At 44.0% G+C, this 18476-nt stretch overlaps 1 protein-coding gene and 1 pseudogene across 1 annotated transcript in view; both read right to left on the reverse strand.

The window, feature by feature from the left end:
- Positions 1 to 2229: 2229 nt before the first annotated feature.
- LOC124019014 lies at positions 2230 to 6322 on the reverse strand (annotated as a pseudogene).
- Positions 6323 to 12532: 6210 nt separating this feature from the next.
- LOC124019015 overlaps positions 12533 to 18476 on the reverse strand; it is a 94245-nt gene continuing 88301 nt past the window's right edge. The window contains exons 11-12 of the mRNA XM_046334358.1: positions 17684 to 18056; positions 12533 to 13979 (exon numbers count right to left, since the gene is read on the reverse strand). Coding sequence (XP_046190314.1) covers positions 17743 to 18056 — 314 coding nt within the window. The 3' untranslated portion in view covers positions 12533 to 13979; positions 17684 to 17742. The remainder of the gene's footprint in view (positions 13980 to 17683; positions 18057 to 18476) is intronic.

An 18476-nucleotide genomic window follows, 5' to 3' on the forward strand; every position in this document is an offset into this window, starting at 1 on the left:
TTTAAAAGTGCGTTGTTTAGGAGTGCATCGAATTTAGTTATTGCACATGCGCACTTAAGAGTAGGCGTTTCCTAACCGAAATATGCAAATACATGCTAGAACCAGCCAATGTTAGCTCTGCCCATCTTCTGCTTGTTCTATTTGCTCACATTGGAAACAACAGGCTGTGGTCTATCTTGGGTTAGTTATAAAAAAAACATTGGTCCAGCGTGAAGTCCTTCTTCAATAGTATTTATGGAGGTCAGCAAACAAACGTTAGAGGTGCATGTTGCCACCTACTGTACAATCCATTATACTTGGTGATACCTGCCAATTTAACCCTCATGAAAAACAGAACACTCCCTGCAATTCTTCCGCGTTAAAATAATGTAATCCCAAGTACTTCTCTGCAGCTGCCACCACAACATATTTTATGTGGCTTAAATTCAATTTCTGTGGTACAGTTGATAGCAATGGTTATGAACACTAAGAAACCAACCTTACTGAAACACATATTATTCCTAATCACTCTCGAGGATCCCTCGCCCTGTACCCATCCTCCTCTGCTACTCAAATCAAATCACATTTTATTGGTCACTTGTTCCAAACAGAAAAGGTGTAGACTTTACAGTGAAATGCTTACTTACGAGCCCATTCCTAACAATGAAGGGTTAAAAAAAGTGAGAAATATTTGCTAAATAAAAAAGGAGACACTTTCACACACTTCAAATATGCTGCTGCTGCTCTGTTCATTATGTCCTGATGGCCTAGTCCCTTTTACCCCTACTACATGTACATACTACATTACCTCAATCACATGTTCCCCTGCACATTGCCTCGGTACTGCTACTCCTTGTATATAGCCTTATTATTGTGTTACTATGTGTGGGGACCATTTGCACGTGTGTTTTCTGTGTGTGTGAGCGAATGTAGTGTGTGTGTTGGCATGAGTGTGTGGGTAGTCTAGTGACTGTGCATAGAGTAAGTGCAATTTGGCTGTTGTTGATATAAATATTTAAGGAGGTCGGTTTTTAGTGCCTTCAGAAAGTATTCAGACCCCTTCCCTTTTTCCACTTCGTTATGTAACAGCCTTATTCTAAAATAGATTAAATACATTTTCCCCCTCATCAATCTACTGCATAATGACAAAGTGAAATCAGGTTTTACATTTTTGGGGAGGAAATGTAATAAAAATATACAACAAAAATACCTTATTTTCATCATTAGTATTCAGCACCTTTACTCTAAGACTCAACATTGAGCTCAGGTGCATCCCGTTTCCGTTGATCATCCTGGAGATGTTTCTACAACTTGATTGGAATCCACCCGTGTTAAATTTGATTGATTGGACATGATTTGGAAAGGCAGACTCCGTAGATGTCTGAAACAGGATTGTGTGGAGGCACAGATCTGGGGAAGGGTACCAAAACATTTCTGCAGCATTGAAGATCCCCAAGAACACAGTGGATGGAAGAAGTCTGGAACCACCTCTTCCTAGAGCTGGCCGCCCGGCCAAACTGACCAATCAGGGGAGAAGGGCCTTGGTCAGGGAGGTGACCAAGAACCTGATGGTCACAGACAGAGCTTCAGAGTTTCTCTGTGGAGATGGGAGAACCTTCCAGAAGGACAACCATCTCTGCAGCACTCCACCAATCAGGCCTGTATGGTAGAGTGGCCAGACGGAAACCATTCCTCAGTAAAAGCACATGACAGCCCGCTTGGACTTTGCCAAAAAAGGCACCTTAAGGAATCTCAGACCATGAGAAACAAGATTCTCTGGTCTGATGAAACCAAGATTGAACTTTTTGCCCTGAATGCTAAGCGTCACGTCTGGAGGAAACATGACACCATCCCTACGGTGATGTGTTGTTTTGGCATCATGCTGTGGGGTTGTTTTTCAGTGGCAGGGCCTGGAAGACTATTCAGGATCGAGAGAAAGATGAACGGAGCAAAGTACAGAGAGAACCTTGATGAAAATCTTCTCCAGAGTGCTCATCCCTCAGGTGGATGCACTATCTTGGAAAAGGAGAAATGCTCCCTGATAGGCATGTAAACACATTTCTGCACAAAAATGATGTGTGCACATTTTATTTCAGCACATGAAAAATGGGACCAATACTTTACTTTGTGTTTATATTGTATTTCATGGATATACTTATGTAATGCATAATTTATTACAGTTTAAGGAGCATTTTAATAAATTTAGTGAATAAATAATTAAGTGTAGAAATAAGCAGAAGTTGTTCAGAAGATAATGGATTGAATTTATTGATCAATTAAATACATGAATACACACTACTGTTGAAACATTATTCTACATGTATTTTATTTAACTAGGCAAGTCAGTTAAGAACAAATGCTTATTTACAAGGACAGCATACACCCGCCAAACTCGGACGACACTTGGCCATTTGTGCGCCACTCTATGGGACTCCCAATCACGTGTGATACAGTCTGGATTCGAACCAGGTTGTCTGTAGTGATGCCTCGTGGTCGAAGACTGAGATGGTCTTAGACCACTGCTCCACTTTATTTAATAATAGTATATGAAAGAAGACCATTATCAACCCCCCACCCCACCCACACACACACACACACACACACACACACACACACACACACACACACACACACACACACACACACACACACACACACACACACACACACACACACACACACAGGTTCATTATGACATCTTCTACGATGACAATGACCCATTTAAAAACACAATGTGTGATAATACATAGACACAGGGGAGACCTGGTCCTAGATTAGAGCTGCATATTATGCTCCTGAGGTTACCATGGTGATCAGACTAAGTCAACTGTTTTAGAATGGTAGATGGATATGACTGTTCACGAGATGTTTTCTATTTCACATGTATTTAGGGATCTGGAACTGGATAGGAGGGAGATGAAATATGGAATATTGTTGCTTTATGGTGTTTTTTCATTGGCCCTAAATGAGAAAAGCTCTTTCCACATAGACAGACATAAGGTTTCTCTTCAGTGTGTGTTCGCTGGTATGTATTCAGTGGCCCTGATTGACTGAATCTCTTCCCACACTGATCACAGCTATAAGGCTTCTCTCCAGTGTGTGTTCGCTGGTGTCTATTCAGGGGGGAAGCTCGAGCAAAGCTCTTTCCACACTGATCACAGCTATAAGGCTTCACTCCAGTGTGTGTTTTCTGGTGTGTAGTCAGCTCTCCTGACCGAGCAAAGCATTTCCCACACCGATCACAACTATAAGGTTTCTCTCCACTGTGTATGCACTGGTGTATAGTTAGTTTTTCTGAAACAGAAAAGCTCTTTCCACACTGATCACAGCTATAAGGTTTCTCTCCAGTGTGTACACGCACGCTGGTGTATGGTTAGGGCTCCTGCACTAACAAAACCTTTCCCACAATCAAGGCAGGGGTAAGGCTTCTCCCCTGTATGAATTCTCAGATGAAATTTTAAGGTGTGAGAAGCAGTGAAACTCTTCCCACACTGTGAGCATCTGTAAGGTTTCTCTCCTGTATGGCTTCTTCTGTGTACTTTAAAACCCCCTGGACACGTGACTCTTCCCACACTGAGAGCAGCTATATGGTTTCTCTCCTGTATGGATTCTCAGATGAGATTTTAAAGTATTAGATGCAGCAAAACTCTTTCCACGCTGAGAGCAGTAGTACGGTTTCTCTCCTGTATGGATTCTTAGATTATATTTTAAGGCGTTAGATGCAGTAAAAGAGTTCCCGCATTGAGGGCAACGGTATGGTTTCCCTCAGGTGTGCCTCCGCTGGTGAATTAAGGACCTTTGTGTAGTGAACCGCTTCCCAAAGTCAGAGCAGCAGTGGTGAGGTTTACTCCCTGTACGTCTCTGCTGGGGTTTCTTGAGATGGTCTGATCGGGTGAGATTATTCTCTGTCTCGTCAGCATCATGATGTTTTTGAGGCCCCCCAGATGATAAGTCCCCCCTACTGAGAGAACGACGGTTAGGGGTGTCCCCTGTGAAACAAAGACATTGAATAACTAGGTTTTGGAAGGTTTTATGGGTCCCTAAACAAATATTATCATAAATATACAGTATATTCTGTATCTATCAATTAACAGAAGTTGCAGAAGCAGATTGTAGTCTAATCCACACACCCCATTGTTCTTACTTGATGAAATCAAATCTCCATCTCCTTCCTTCTCGTGTCCCCCTCTCGAAGTTCTACTCTGCCCTGGTGTTTTCCTGCAGTCGACCAGCCACACAGACACCCTCTTCAGATTTAGCAGTAAGGCCTACTGGGAGAGTAAATCGACCCTGGAACTCTGGCAGGGTGGAGGGGGATGAGCTAGCTCTGTCCTGGTGAACGCAGGAGGTATTGTACATAGAAAATAATTTTAGCACTTTGGAAGTGGTATATATATTTTTTTTACTCTTAGTACAAATGTCAAAACTGATAACACTTGTAACGCCCCCTGTCTTATGTTCAGAACCTTTGATTGAGCATTCAGTGGAGTTGACCACATCTCTCACCACTGAGCTAATCTTGATTAATCCAGAATTAAAGTCTCACGTAATTGGTCAGCTGCTCGACGAAGTTCTGGGTTCATACGTGTTAGGAGGAGAGATTAGGAGATGCTAGAACAAGGAGCAGAACCGCAACGAGGAGCTCCACCCTCTCAAAATACGGGCCTTGACACACTGCCGGGACTTGAGGTAAACCTATACAAACAGTCTAATAAATATTTAGGAAGGAATCAAGAAACATTAGTAAAAGAAAAACATTCAAAAGAGTCAAAATAACAGAATAGCATATTCTGAGTTTAAAGGTAGACTCCGCGATATGAAGTTGGCTAGATGCACAAAGTAAACAGCATAGTGGGTGAATTGCCGCAATTACCCAGAGCATTGGGTGCGATAGGCTAGAAGGTTACTTTGTTGAAGGACATAATATCCCAACAAGTTAATTACCGCCATGGTTTACTTTGTCCAGCTTTAATTACCACCATGGTTTATTTTGTCCAGCTTTAATTACCGCCATGGTTTATTTTGTCCAGCTTTAATTACCGCCATGGTTTACTTTGTCCAGCTTTAATTACCACCATGGTTTATTTTGTCCAGCTTTAATTACCGCCATGGTTTATTTTGTCCAGCTTTAATTACCGCCATGGTTTACTTTGTCCAGCTTTAATTTACCGCCATGGTTTATTTTGTCCAGCTGTTCAAATGTAACGCATTGATGTGGAAGATCAAAGATGATGAAATCTAGACCAATACATTTTATACAGTAGAGCTATAGGCTACTGTTAGTTAACCAAACTCACTTTTTTATACCACACAGCAGAGTTATGTTAAAAGTTAACTGAACGTATAATTGTATACAGCTGAGCTATTCACTACTGTTAAAAAGCAGCCAAACTTACCAAATTCATCAAGGAAGCTACTGTTTCTTCACATGACAAGAAATGTGTAGGCAACAGTTATTCCTTTGTCATAGCGTTCAGATAAACATTACACCAGAGCAATCAAACATCGAATTAAATATCAGAAAACTATTTAAATTGTGACAAATAAACGTCTCATGTAGGCTGACCTTACTTCAGAAAAATTATTTGCAAAGAGTTTACCTGATCTATAAGTCAAGAAAACGTTCAACACCCTTTTCAAGAATCCTGTTGTCTGCTACCGCCTACTTTTACCCAAGAGCCACTTGGAGCACAACGTACTCTTCTTCTTCTTCGATGGGGTTTAACGGCGGTTGGTATCCAATGTTAATGGCACATTATCGCCACCAGCTGGTAGTGGTATTGAAAAAAAAAACATGGGATATGGGAAAAATGATATCATACCAAATAAAACACATCAACTAAGAACCAATCCCACTCATTCAATCACAGTCCACTCCTAAATACATCCATACACAGGATCAGGGTTCTGTGATGGCCATACATTCACTGACAGGATCTCTTGCGTTCTGCGGCATTCACAATGATTCATTCCAATGTTCTTAGATTTCTTCTCCGCTTGTGCTGTACAGTTTCTGACCATTGCAATAAATATTACAAAGTCCCCCTTTTTACCATGTAGCATTTCACTATTCCTCGGTTGATGAGAACCCTTCACTGGTCTTGTTTGCTCTACTACCATTGTTTATTCCCCATCCTTCCAATTCTCTCACTGCCTCCAGATAGGAGACACACTGGACACTACTTACCCTTACCACCGCATTCTCCTTCACCCTAACAGGACACTACTTACCCTTACCACCTCATTCTCCTTCACCCTAACAGGACACTACTTACCCTTACCACCACATTCTCCTTCACCCTAACAGGACACTACTTACCCTTACCACCGCATTCTCCTTCATGAGAACCCTAACAGGACACTACTTACTTACCATTGTTTACCACCGCATTCTCCTTCACCCTAACAGGACACTACTTACCCTTACCACCTCATTCTCCTTCACCCTAACAGGACACTACTTACCCTTACCACCGCATTCTCCTTCACCCTAACAGGACACTACTTACCCTTACAACCGCATTCTCCTTCACCATAACAGGACACTACTTACCCTTACCACCTCATTCTCCTTCACCTTAACAGGACACTACTTACCCTTACCACCTCATTCTCCTTCACCCTAACAGGACACTACTTACCCTTACAACCGCATTCTCCTTCACCCTAACAGGACACTACTTACCCTTACCACCTCATTCTCCTTCACCCTAACAGGACACTACTTACCCTTACCACCTCATTCTCCTTCACCCTAACAGGACACTACTTACCCTTACCACCGCATTCTCCTTCACCCTAACAGGACACTACTTACCCTTACCACCGCATTCTCCTTCACCCTAACAGGACACTACTTACCCTTACCACCACATTCTCCTTCACCCTAACAGGACACTACTTACCCTTACCACCGCATTCTCCTTCACCCTAACAGGACACTACTTACCCTTACCACCTCATTCTCCTTCACCCTAACAGGACACTACTTACCCTTACCACCGCATTCTCCTTCACCCTAACAGGACACTACTTACCCTTACCACCACATTCTCCTTCACCCTAACAGGACACTACTTACCCTTACCACCGCATTCTCCTTCACCCTAACAGGACACTACTTACCCTTACCACCTCATTCTCCTTCACCCTAACAGGACACTACTTACCCTTACCACCTCATTCTCCTTCACCCTAACAGGACACTACTTACCCTTACCACCTCATTCTCCTTCACCCTAACAGGACACTCCTTACCCTTGCCACCACATTCTCCTTCACCCTAACAGGGCACTCCAGGAATTCAGGCACATGTTCACCTCCACAGGTGCAGCATTTCCATTCATTTGACATACAATACTCTTCCCTTCTGCACACACTTGACACATGACCAAATATTTTACATTTATGACACTGAAGGGGCTTGTGCACTAAAGCTCTCACAGGTTATCTCATGAATCCTAACTTTATATGAGAAGGGAGAGACTCTTCATCATAGAACAGTAGCAAGGATGAAGTTCATTTATTTTCTCTATGAGGACAATGTGCTGCCCGGCAGTGGTGGATCACCTGGGGCCTCTGGTCAAGGAGTGTTTCACTGATTCCCAGGTTGCTAAAGACTACAAGCGTGTTGACAAATTACCCAATGGGTCATGATACTTTTCTGGTCCAAAAATGTGGGGGTGCAAAAACATACAAAGTGGGAATGCAGCTGATTAATTTGCTCAACTGCTCAGGCACTTATAATCACATTCATTAATTACAGCAAACGAAGCAATACATGTGACAGACACAAGAGGGGAAAAAAACTGTCTTGATTTATTTGTCTTGAATTCTACTTTAGCACGACAGCCATGAAACTGAGACATAGGCCTTGAGGAATGGAACTAGCCTGGATGCCAGTCGCTTTCTGCTCTCTTAGCAAAACCTTGTGGAATTGCTATGTCAAATGTTTGGCTTGACAATGAGTTGGAAAGAGCACCAGCAGATCTGGGACCAGGCTAGAATGGATCTATAGAGTGATGATGATTTAGTATTTAGTATTTGGTATTTTACTAGAATCCCCATTAGCTGTTGCAAAAGCAGCAGCTACTCTTCCTGGGGTCCATGATGGTGTTACTACTGGTGTACGGACCAACCCATCTCACCTACTCAACTCTCAACTCATTTCAATTGTCTATTTAGCTTAGCCATTGGTTATTGTTGTCCTTTCTCTTTGGCAAATGGCCAACGCGCATAAAGATGGCAGAATTCAGATATGGCATAATTGTTTTAGCACTATCCACTGTGTTTCAAAACTTTGGCGCGCAAGATGTTTTAGTGTGCCATTAAATTAGCTCAATCTACCATTTAGGATTTTCAAAATGGCCGCCGCCTTGAAGCTAAAATCGGGATCATGTATATTGTGCTAATGACAAAAGCAATGTACAATACGGCAAACACAGGGAAAACAATGAATTTGTGGTAAGTGCAATGTTTACACACCGCCACTATTTAGACAAGCCTGGTTGAGGACTTATGCTCCACAGAGAGCGAAGAGGAGAAGGTGAGGAACTCCACAATCTGGCTGCAGTGGATTACTTTAAAGTGGTGTCTGAAATACGATGGCAGCAGGGTATGTGCAAAGTTCTAGACTGATCCAATAAACCATTGCATTACTGTTCAAAATGTTGTATCAAGTCTGCCCAAATGTGTCTAATTGGTTTATTGATACATTTTCAAGTACAAAACTGTGCACTCTCCTCAAAGAATAACATGGTATTCTTTCACTGTTACTGTAAATTGTACAGTGCAGTTAGATTGACAGGAATTTCAGCTTTCTGGCCATATCAGATATGTCTATGTCCTGGGAAATCTTCCTGTTACTTCAAACGTCATGCTAATCACATTAGCTCAACCCCATTGTGGGGACACCGATCCCATAGAGGTTTTAAAGTGGTGACTGAAATGGCCCATATTCCCTATATAGTGCACAAATATGACTATTTTTCTTAGTCACTATACAGAGAATATGATGCCATTTCAGAAACATACTCATATTGGTAGATAAGAAATACTGGGGGAAAAGTCTCTCTGTCATGTTTTGTCATATATTGTCTTGTCCTTGTGCTTTCCCGTCTGTTCGTTTCCCCCTGCTGGTCTTATTAGGTTCGTTCCCTTTTTCTATCCCTCTCTCTCCCCCTCCCTCTCTCTCTTCTCTCTATCGTTCCGTTCCTGCTCCCAGCTGTTCCTCATTCTCCTAACTCACTCATTTACTCTTTTCACACCTGTCCCCTATTTTGCCCTCTGATTAGAGCGCCTATTTCTCCCCTTGTTTTCCGCTTCTGTCCTTGTCGGATCCTTGTATGATGTTGGCTGTTCTGTGTCCTTGTCTCGCCCTGTCGTGTTTTGTCTCCTTCAGATGCTGCGTGCGAGCAGGTGTCTTAGTCTGCTACGGTCGGTGCATTCCCGAAGCAACCTGCAGTCAATGGTCGAGTCTCCAGTCGGTCCTCGTTACTACGAGTGGATTTAAGTTTTTTCCTGTTTTGTTTTCTTCTTGATTTTTCCAGGATTATTACTTTTGTCATATACTGGAATAAAGACTCTGTTTTCGTTAAGTCGCTTTTGGGTCCTCATTCACCAGCATAACACTCTCTTCTTGCAGAATGTGAAAAACTTAAAAGGCAGGCAGAGAGAGAGAGAAAATAGAATTGTCCCTTTTAGTGTCTTAGGAGAATCAGGGCAGTGTATGTATCAAATTTCTTAGAGAATGAGTACTGATCTAGGATCAGGTCCTGCCTGTGTGATCTTATTTATTGCGATCTAAAAGGCCAAACTGATCCTAAGTCAGCACTCCTGCTTTGAGACGCTTGATACATGTCCCCCCGGAAGGAGAGGAGAGGGTACAGCAGTAGTAAAACCAAGTCAAATGATCTTGATACATGTCCCCCCGGAAGGAGAGGAGAGGGTACAGCAGTAGTAAAACCAAGTCAAATGATCTTGATACATGTCCCCCCGGAAGGAGAGGAGAGGGTACAGCAGGAGTAAAACCAAGTCAAATGATCTTGATACATGTCCCCCCGGAAGGAGAGGAGAGGGTACAGTCCTGTTGCAATGCCTGTACACCTTGAACACCTGTACAGATAACCATCTCTTACATGTAATAAAATAGAGCTGCATTAGATGGTGTAGGTAGACCGGTGACAACCACAGCTTCATGACAGATATAGTATAGACATGTAGTTGAATTGAAAGGCGCTCTTGCATTTCAACATACAGGGCTGGTTTCCCAGACACAGAATAAGTCCTGGTCTCAAAACCTATTTTAATGGTGATTCTCTATTGAAAGTGTTTGTTAGTCCAGGACTACGATTCGTCTGTGTCCAGGAAAACCGTCCAGAAGAGATGTTATGACCAAACCAGTTTGGCTGTGGCTTCACCTGGGTGGCGTCCCAAATGCTCTATGGGCCCTGGTCGAAAGTAGTCTACTATAAAGGGCCCATTGGGTCCTGGTCAAAAGTAGTGCACTATAAAGGGAATAGGGTGCCATTTTAGGATGCAAATCTCTTTCTTCTATTCATCCCTCTTTTCTCTCCCTCTGTCACATTCCACTCACTGTATCGCTGGTTAAATGAAACGTGATCAAAGCTACTGTATGAATCATTACATGGGCTAGACAGTAATGTATAATGCTTTATAGCGTCCTTTATAATGCATTATAATACACTAATAATGTTTTGTTACCTACTGACCCTTGAGTTTCCAGGGAAAGACACAAACAGGGATCCTGGGTCACGTTCATTAGGGCACTTAACGGAAAAGGTTTTGCAATGAAAAACGTTAATGAGCGTGTCTTATTGGACAAGTCGGACAAGTGGGCAGCAGGTAGCCTAGTGTTTAGAGCCAGTAACCGAAAGGTTGCTGGATCGAATCCCCGAGCCGATAAGGTAAAATCTGTCATTCTGCCCCTGAACGAGGCAGTTCCTCAGTAGGCTTTCATTGTAAATAAGAATTTGTTCTTAACTGACTTGCCTAGTTATTATATATATATATATATATAATTTTAAGTCCAGATAGTTTCACCCTCATTTCAGTACTTTTCCCCCCTATTCATACCTAAGGAACATGACCCTCATGGATCTATGCTGTAACAGATCCATTACATTAACATTACAGTGTTCTCCGCCTTATATTTTAGTCATGTAGACCCAACACAGGGGTGACCTGAAATGTAAATGCAGGTACAGTAGATGTATTGTCAACATTGATCTATAGGTGGTGCTACTAACAGGCTCCTACAACGCTCGGCTGAAATGGCACTCTTATCAGGTTTCGTTCAGTACAAAAAAATGTGTTCCAATTTTCACGGCTTCAAACCCTAAATACATCTACTTTAGAGCTTCTCAACTGGTCTAATAATTATAATAGAGGAAGTGAATTTCGAACAGATGTGGAGGTCTTCATTGACCAGAGAGAGGGAGGACCCTTACCAAAAAATATTGCCATTAGAGTGCAGTATAACTGCAGTTTGCTGCAAAGACTGTGTCCAAAATAACTTCTTTTTTTTTTACTGCCGTCATTTGGCAGTGTAACTGCAGTATAACTGAGGTTCAACTGCAGTATAACTGAGGTTCAACTGCAGTATAACTGAGGTTCAACTGCAGTATAACTGAGGTTCAACTGCAGTATAACTGAGGTTCAACTGCAGTATAACTGAGGTTCAACTGCAGTATAACTGAGGTTCAACTGCAGTATAACTGAGGTTCAACTGCAGTATAACTGAGGTTCAACTGCAGTATAACTGAGGTTCAACTGCAGTATAACTGAGGTTCAACTGCAGTATAACTGAGGTTCAACTGCAGTATAACTGAGGTTCAACTGCAGTATAACTGAGGTTCAACTGCAGTATAACTGAGGTTCAACTGCAGTATAACTGAGGTTCAACTGCAGTATATAACTGAGGTTCAACTGCAGTATAACTGAGGTTCAACTGCAGTATAACTGAGGTTCAACTGCAGTATAACTGAGGTTCAACTGCAGTATAACTGAGGTTCAACTGCAGTATAACTGAGGTTCAACTGTTCAAGTATAACTGAGGTTCAACTGCAGTATAACTGAGGTTCAACTGCAGTATAACTGAGGTTGAGGTTCAACTGCAGTATAACTGAGGTTCAACTGCAGTATAACTGAGGTTCAACTGCAGTATAACTGAGGTTCAACTGCAGTATAACTGAGGTTCAACTGCAGTATAACTGAGGTTCAACTGCAGTATAACTGAGGTTCAACTGCAGTATAACTGAGGTTCAACTGCAGTATAACTGAGGTTCAACTGCAGTATAACTGAGGTTCAACTGCAGTATAACTGAGGTTCAACTGCAGTATAACTGAGGTTCAACTGCAGTATAACTGAGGTTCAACTGCAGTACACTGCAGTTATTCTGTAATTACTGCATCCAAAATACCACAGTTGACTGACTGCAGTTACTGCACTTTTACTGCAGTTTCAAAACGGCAACCTTTTTTTGTAAGAGGAGGAGTAACTAACGTTACAAAGAACTGTGAAACAGACACATAACAGTGTTACCAAGTTGTAAGCAGAGCCATATATATTATAACATACATAGATTTCAACAGGGCTCTGGCTCTAATGATCTGTTATGTAAGGGATAATCAACTAGAGCCTATGCGTTCTATGGAAAATAATGAACGATGAGGAAGGTGTGTTCCAGCTGACTTCCCACTTTTCCAGTCAGCATAGAGCCCCAAGTTGATTATCCCCTTTATACCAGAGCTATAATTGAACACATTTGCTGCTAGAAATGTGTTAATTGGCCAGTAGAAATGTGTTTAACATCCACTGAAGTAGCTTGCAGGTTTACTAGACAGCGACAGTGGTTGCCTTGGTAACCGAACAAACTGACTTGCTAGTTTAGCGAACCAAACCATCAGTCCTAGCTCGCCATTATGAAAATCGAATTCAAACATGCCAATAATGTTTTCAATTTAACTTTTGCTTTCAAAAGCAACTCAAAATATATAATATGTAATAACGAACCTTTCTATCGTGCAAATATACCGTGAGTTATACGGAAATAATGCACGCTCTAGAATGCCCTTCAAGCCAATCAGAAACACATATTCAATGCTATGGTGTAACATCATAATAATACATTTTTTAAATCCCTGAACTAAAACATCAGCAAGACCGTCCACCTTCCTGTGGCTTTGTCAAGGGGGCACAGTAGGTTTCGCAGTACACCCACCCCTATTCCTCTGTCATTTGTAAAGGGGTGGTTGTCTTCATCTTTGAACCCCCACAGAGAGCAGCTTCCTGTGGGGCAGTCATCAGCCGTTATTCAATGGCTCCAGGGAAGCACTGTAACACTGTTCTAGAAGATCCAACCAGCCAATGAGCAAGCAGATGGAGGACCAAAGCAGCCAATGAGCAAGAAGATGGAGGACCAAAGCAGCCAATGAGAGAGCAGCAATGAGACCAAGTCTGTCATTTTTTCATTTTTTTGTCTCTTTTTCCTTTTCCCCAAATGATTTGACGCTACTGAACGTCAATGGTGATTTGAGCAAATAAGTTATTAATAATTGCCATAAGTGTAGATGTTATATATCTCTAATACATCTATATTATCAGTCACATACTGCTTGGTTGTGGTCCTCTCAGGACTCTGTCATCGTTCCTACAGCTATCTCTCTGTCTCTCTCTGGAGTAATAATACAAAGTAAGAGAAGGAACCATTTAAGGTGTTTGTCTGCATCCGAAATGGCACCCTGTTCCCTATGTTTTCCACTATTGTTGACCAGGGCACATAGGGAATAGGCTGTCATTTGGAATGTAGATGTTGTGTCACTACGATACAAGGCATTGGCTCATACAGGGTCATCAGGTTCTTGAGATCCCAGGTCTGAACACCTGGTAGTCATACTAGGAGAGGAGGTATACTCCTTCCTGTCACGGAGAAGACCCCTTCAATCCTTCTTTCACTGCCTCTCTCCATCTTCACTGCTCCCTGTGAGACAAGAGAAGAGGATTCGTTAGCGCAGATGTGACGTTTTCCCTTTTCACACTGTCGTGTCGACCTGAGCTGTACTGAGCCCAGGCTAGCTGACGTTTTCCCTTTTCACACTGTCGTGTCGACCTGAGCTGTACTGAGCCCAGGCTAGCTGTACTGACCTGGTAACATAGTGTCCTGTTCACAACACTGAGTCCAGGCTAGCTGTACTGAGCCCAGGCTAGCTGTACTGAGCCCAGGCTAGCTGTTCTGACCTGGTAACATAGTGTCCTGTTCACAACACTGAGCCCAGGCTAACTGTTCTGACCTGGTAACATAGTGTCCTGTTCACAACACAGAGCCCAGGCTAGCTGTACTGAGCCCAGGCTAGCTGTTCTGACCTGGTAACATAGTGTCCTGTTCACAACACAGAGCCCAGGCTAGCTGTACTGAGCCCAGGCTAGCTGTTCTGACCTGGTAACATAGTGTCCTGTTCACAACACTGAGCCCAGGCTAGCTGTACTGACCTGGTAACATAGTGTCCTGTTCACAACACGGAGCCCAGGCTAGCTGTTCTGAGCCCAGGCTAGCTGTTCTGAGCTGGTAACATAGTGTCCTGTTCACAACACTGAGCCCAGGCTAGCTGTACTGACCTGGTAACATAGTGTCCTGTTCACAACACTGAGCCCAGGCTAGCTGTACTGAGCCCAGGCTAGCTGTTCTGAGCTGGTAACATAGAGTCCTATTCACAACACTGAGCCCAGGCTAGCTGTACTGAGCCCAGGCTAGCTGTTCTGAGCTGGTAACATAGAGTCCTGTTCACAACACTGAGCCCAGGCTAGAGTCCTGTTCACAACACTGAGCCCAGGCTAGCTGTACTGAGCCCAGGCTAGCTGTTCTGAGCTGGTAACATAGTGTCCTGTTCACAACACTGAGCCCAGGCTAGCTGTTCTGAGCTGGTAACATAGAGTCCTGTTCACAACACTGAGCCCAGGCTAGCTGTTCTGAGCTGGTAACATAGTGTCCTGTTCACAACACTGAGCCCAGGCTAGCTGTTCTGAGCTGGTAACATAGTGTCCTGTTCACAACACTGAGCCCAGGCTAGCTGTACTGAACCCAGGCTAGCTGTACTACAGTACCAGGGGAGTGTTCACCAGGACACTAGTGACTACTACAGTACTACAGTACCAGGGGAGTGTTCAACAGGACATTAGTGACTACTACAGTACCAGGGGAGTGTTCAACAGGACACTAGTGACTACTACAGTACCAGGGGAGTGTTCACCAGGACACTAGTGACTACTACAGTACCAGGGGAGTGTTCAACAGGACACTAGTGACTACTACAGTACCAGGGGAGTGTTCACCAGGACACTAGTGACTACTACAGTACCAGGGGAGTGTTCAACAGGACGCTAGTGACTACTACAGTACTATAGTACCAGGGGAGTGTTCAACAGGACACTAGTGACTACTACAGTACCAGGGGAGTGTTCAACAGGACACTAGTGACTACTACAGTACCAGGGGAGTGTTCAACAGGACACTAGTGACTACTACAGTACCAGGGGAGTGTTCAACAGGACACTAGTGACTACTACAGTACCAGGGGAGTGTTCAACAGGACACTAGTGACTACTACAGTACCAGGGGAGTGTTCAACAGGACACTAGTGACTACTACAGTACTACAGTACCAGGGGAGTGTTCAACAGGACACTAGTGACTACTACAGTACCAGGGGAGTGTTCAACAGGACACTAGTGACTACTACAGTACCAGGGGAGTGTTCAACAGGACACTAGTGACTACTACAGTACTACAGTACCAGGGGAGTGTTCAACAGGACACTAGTGACTACTACAGTACTACAGTACCAGGGGAGTGTTCAACAGGACACTAGTGACTACTACAGTACCAGGGGAGTGTTCAACAGGACACTAGTGACTACTACAGTACCAGGGGAGTGTTCAACAGGACACTAGTGACTACTACAGTACCAGGGGAGTGTTCACAGGACACTAGTGACTACTACAGTACCAGGGGAGTGTTCAACAGGACACTAGTGACTACTACAGTACCAGGGGAGTGTTCAACAGGACACTAGTGACTACTACAGTACCAGGGGAGTGTTCAACAGGACACTAGTGACTACTACAGTACCAGGGGAGTGTTCAACAGGACACTAGTGACTACTACAGTACTACAGGGAGTGTTCAACAGGACACTAGTGACTACTACAGTACTACAGTACCAGGGGAGTGTTCAACAGGACACTAGTGACTACTACAGTACCAGGGGAGTGTTCAACAGGACACTAGTGACTACTACAGTACCAGGGGAGTGTTCAACAGGACACTAGTGACTACTACAGTACTACAGTACCAGGGGAGTGTTCAACAGGACACTAGTGACTACTACAGTACCAGGGGAGTGTTCAACAGGACACTAGTGACTACTATAGTACCAGGGGAGTGTTCAACAGGACACTAGTGACTACTACAGTACTACAGTACCAGGGGAGTGTTCAACAGGACACTAGTGACTACTACAGTACTACAGTACCAGGGGAGTGTTCAACAGGACACTAGTGACTACTACAGTACTACAGTACCAGGGGAGTGTTCAACAGGACACTAGTGACTACTACAGTACCAGGGGAGTGTTCAACAGGACACTAGTGACTACTAGTACAGGGGAGTGTTACAGTACCAGGGGAGTGTTCAACAGGACACTAGTGACTACTACAGTACTACAGTACCAGGGGAGTGTTCAACAGGACACTAGTGACTACTACAGTACTACAGTACCAGGGGAGTGTTCAACAGGACACTAGTGACTACTACAGTACCAGGGGAGTGTTCAACAGGACACTAGTGACTACTACAGTACCAGGGGAGTGTTCAACAGGACACTAGTGACTACTACAGTACTACAGTACCAGGGGAGTGTTCAACAGGACACTAGTGACTACTACAGTACCAGTTCAACAGGACACAGTGACTACTACAGGAGTGTTCAACAGGACACTAGTGACTACTATAGTACCAGGGGAGTGTTCAACAGGACACTAGTGACTACTACAGTACTACAGTACCAGGGAGTGTTCAACAGGACACTAGTGACTACTACAGTACTACAGTACCAGGGGAGTGTTCAACAGGACACTAGTGACTACTACAGTACTACAGTACCAGGGGAGTGTTCAACAGGACACTAGTGACTACTACAGTACTACAGTACCAGGGGAGTGTTCAACAGGACACTAGTGACTACTACAGTACTACAGTACCAGGGGAGTGTTCAACAGGACACTAGTGACTACTACAGTACCAGGGAGTGTTCAACAGGACACTAGTGACTACTACTACAGTACCAGGGGAGTGTTCAACAGGACACTAGTGACTACTGTACTACAGTACCATGGGAGTGTTCAACAGGACACAGTGACTACTACAGTACCAGGGGAGTGTTCAACAGGACACTAGTGACTACTACAGTACTACAGTACCAGGGGAGTGTTCAACAGGACACTAGTGACTACTACAGTACTACAGTACCAGGGGAGTGTTCAACAGGACACAGTGACTACTACACACTAGTGAGTGTTCAACAGGACACTACTACAGTACTACAGTACCAGGGGAGTGTTCAACAGGACACTAGTGACTACTACAGTACCAGGGGGGAGGACACTGTGACTACTATAGTACCAGGACTGACCTCCAGAGTTCAGGTCTGGATTGGGGACGTGTGTGATGGAGAAGCGGGAGCGGGACACGCTAGCGGGAGAACTGTGATGCTGCTGTTACTGCTACCGGCTTGTCCTCGGGAGGCTTGTCCTCGGGAGGCTTGTCCTCGGGAGGCTTGTCCTCGGGAGGCTTGTCCTCGGGAGGCTTGTCCTCGGGAGGCTTGTCCTCGGGAGGCTTGTCCTCGGGAGGCTTGTCCTCGGGAGGCTTGTCCTCGGGAGGCTTGTCCTCGGGAGGCTTGGCTGCAGGGACCGGGATGAGATCAGAGACCGGTGGCTCAGCTGTAGACGGGCTGGACAACGGGCTTGTCATCAATGGGATGTCATCCTCCCACTCAAACCCACCACCTGAATATACACACACACACACACACACACACACACACACACACACACACACACACACACACACACACACACACACACACACACACACACACACACACACACACACACACACACACACACACACACACACACACACACACAGAGTAAAGGGGTTTAGAACTGATACAGTATACCTGACTGTAGCTTGTGGATTCCCTCAGGGATCCATTCTTAATCCTCTTGGTCTCTTACTGTTCTTGTATCCCTCAGGATCCATTATTAACACTCTTGGTCTCTAACTGTTCTTGTATCCCTCAGGGATCCATTCTTGGTCTCTTACTGTTCTTGTATCCCTCAGGGATCCATTCTTTAACTGTTCTCTTCAGGATCCATTCTTAATCCTCTTGGTTCTTGTATCCCTCAGGATCCATTCTTAATCCT

Source organism: Oncorhynchus gorbuscha, unplaced genomic scaffold (genome assembly GCF_021184085.1).
Source record: "Oncorhynchus gorbuscha isolate QuinsamMale2020 ecotype Even-year unplaced genomic scaffold, OgorEven_v1.0 Un_scaffold_601, whole genome shotgun sequence".
Lineage (NCBI taxonomy): Eukaryota > Metazoa > Chordata > Actinopteri > Salmoniformes > Salmonidae > Oncorhynchus > Oncorhynchus gorbuscha.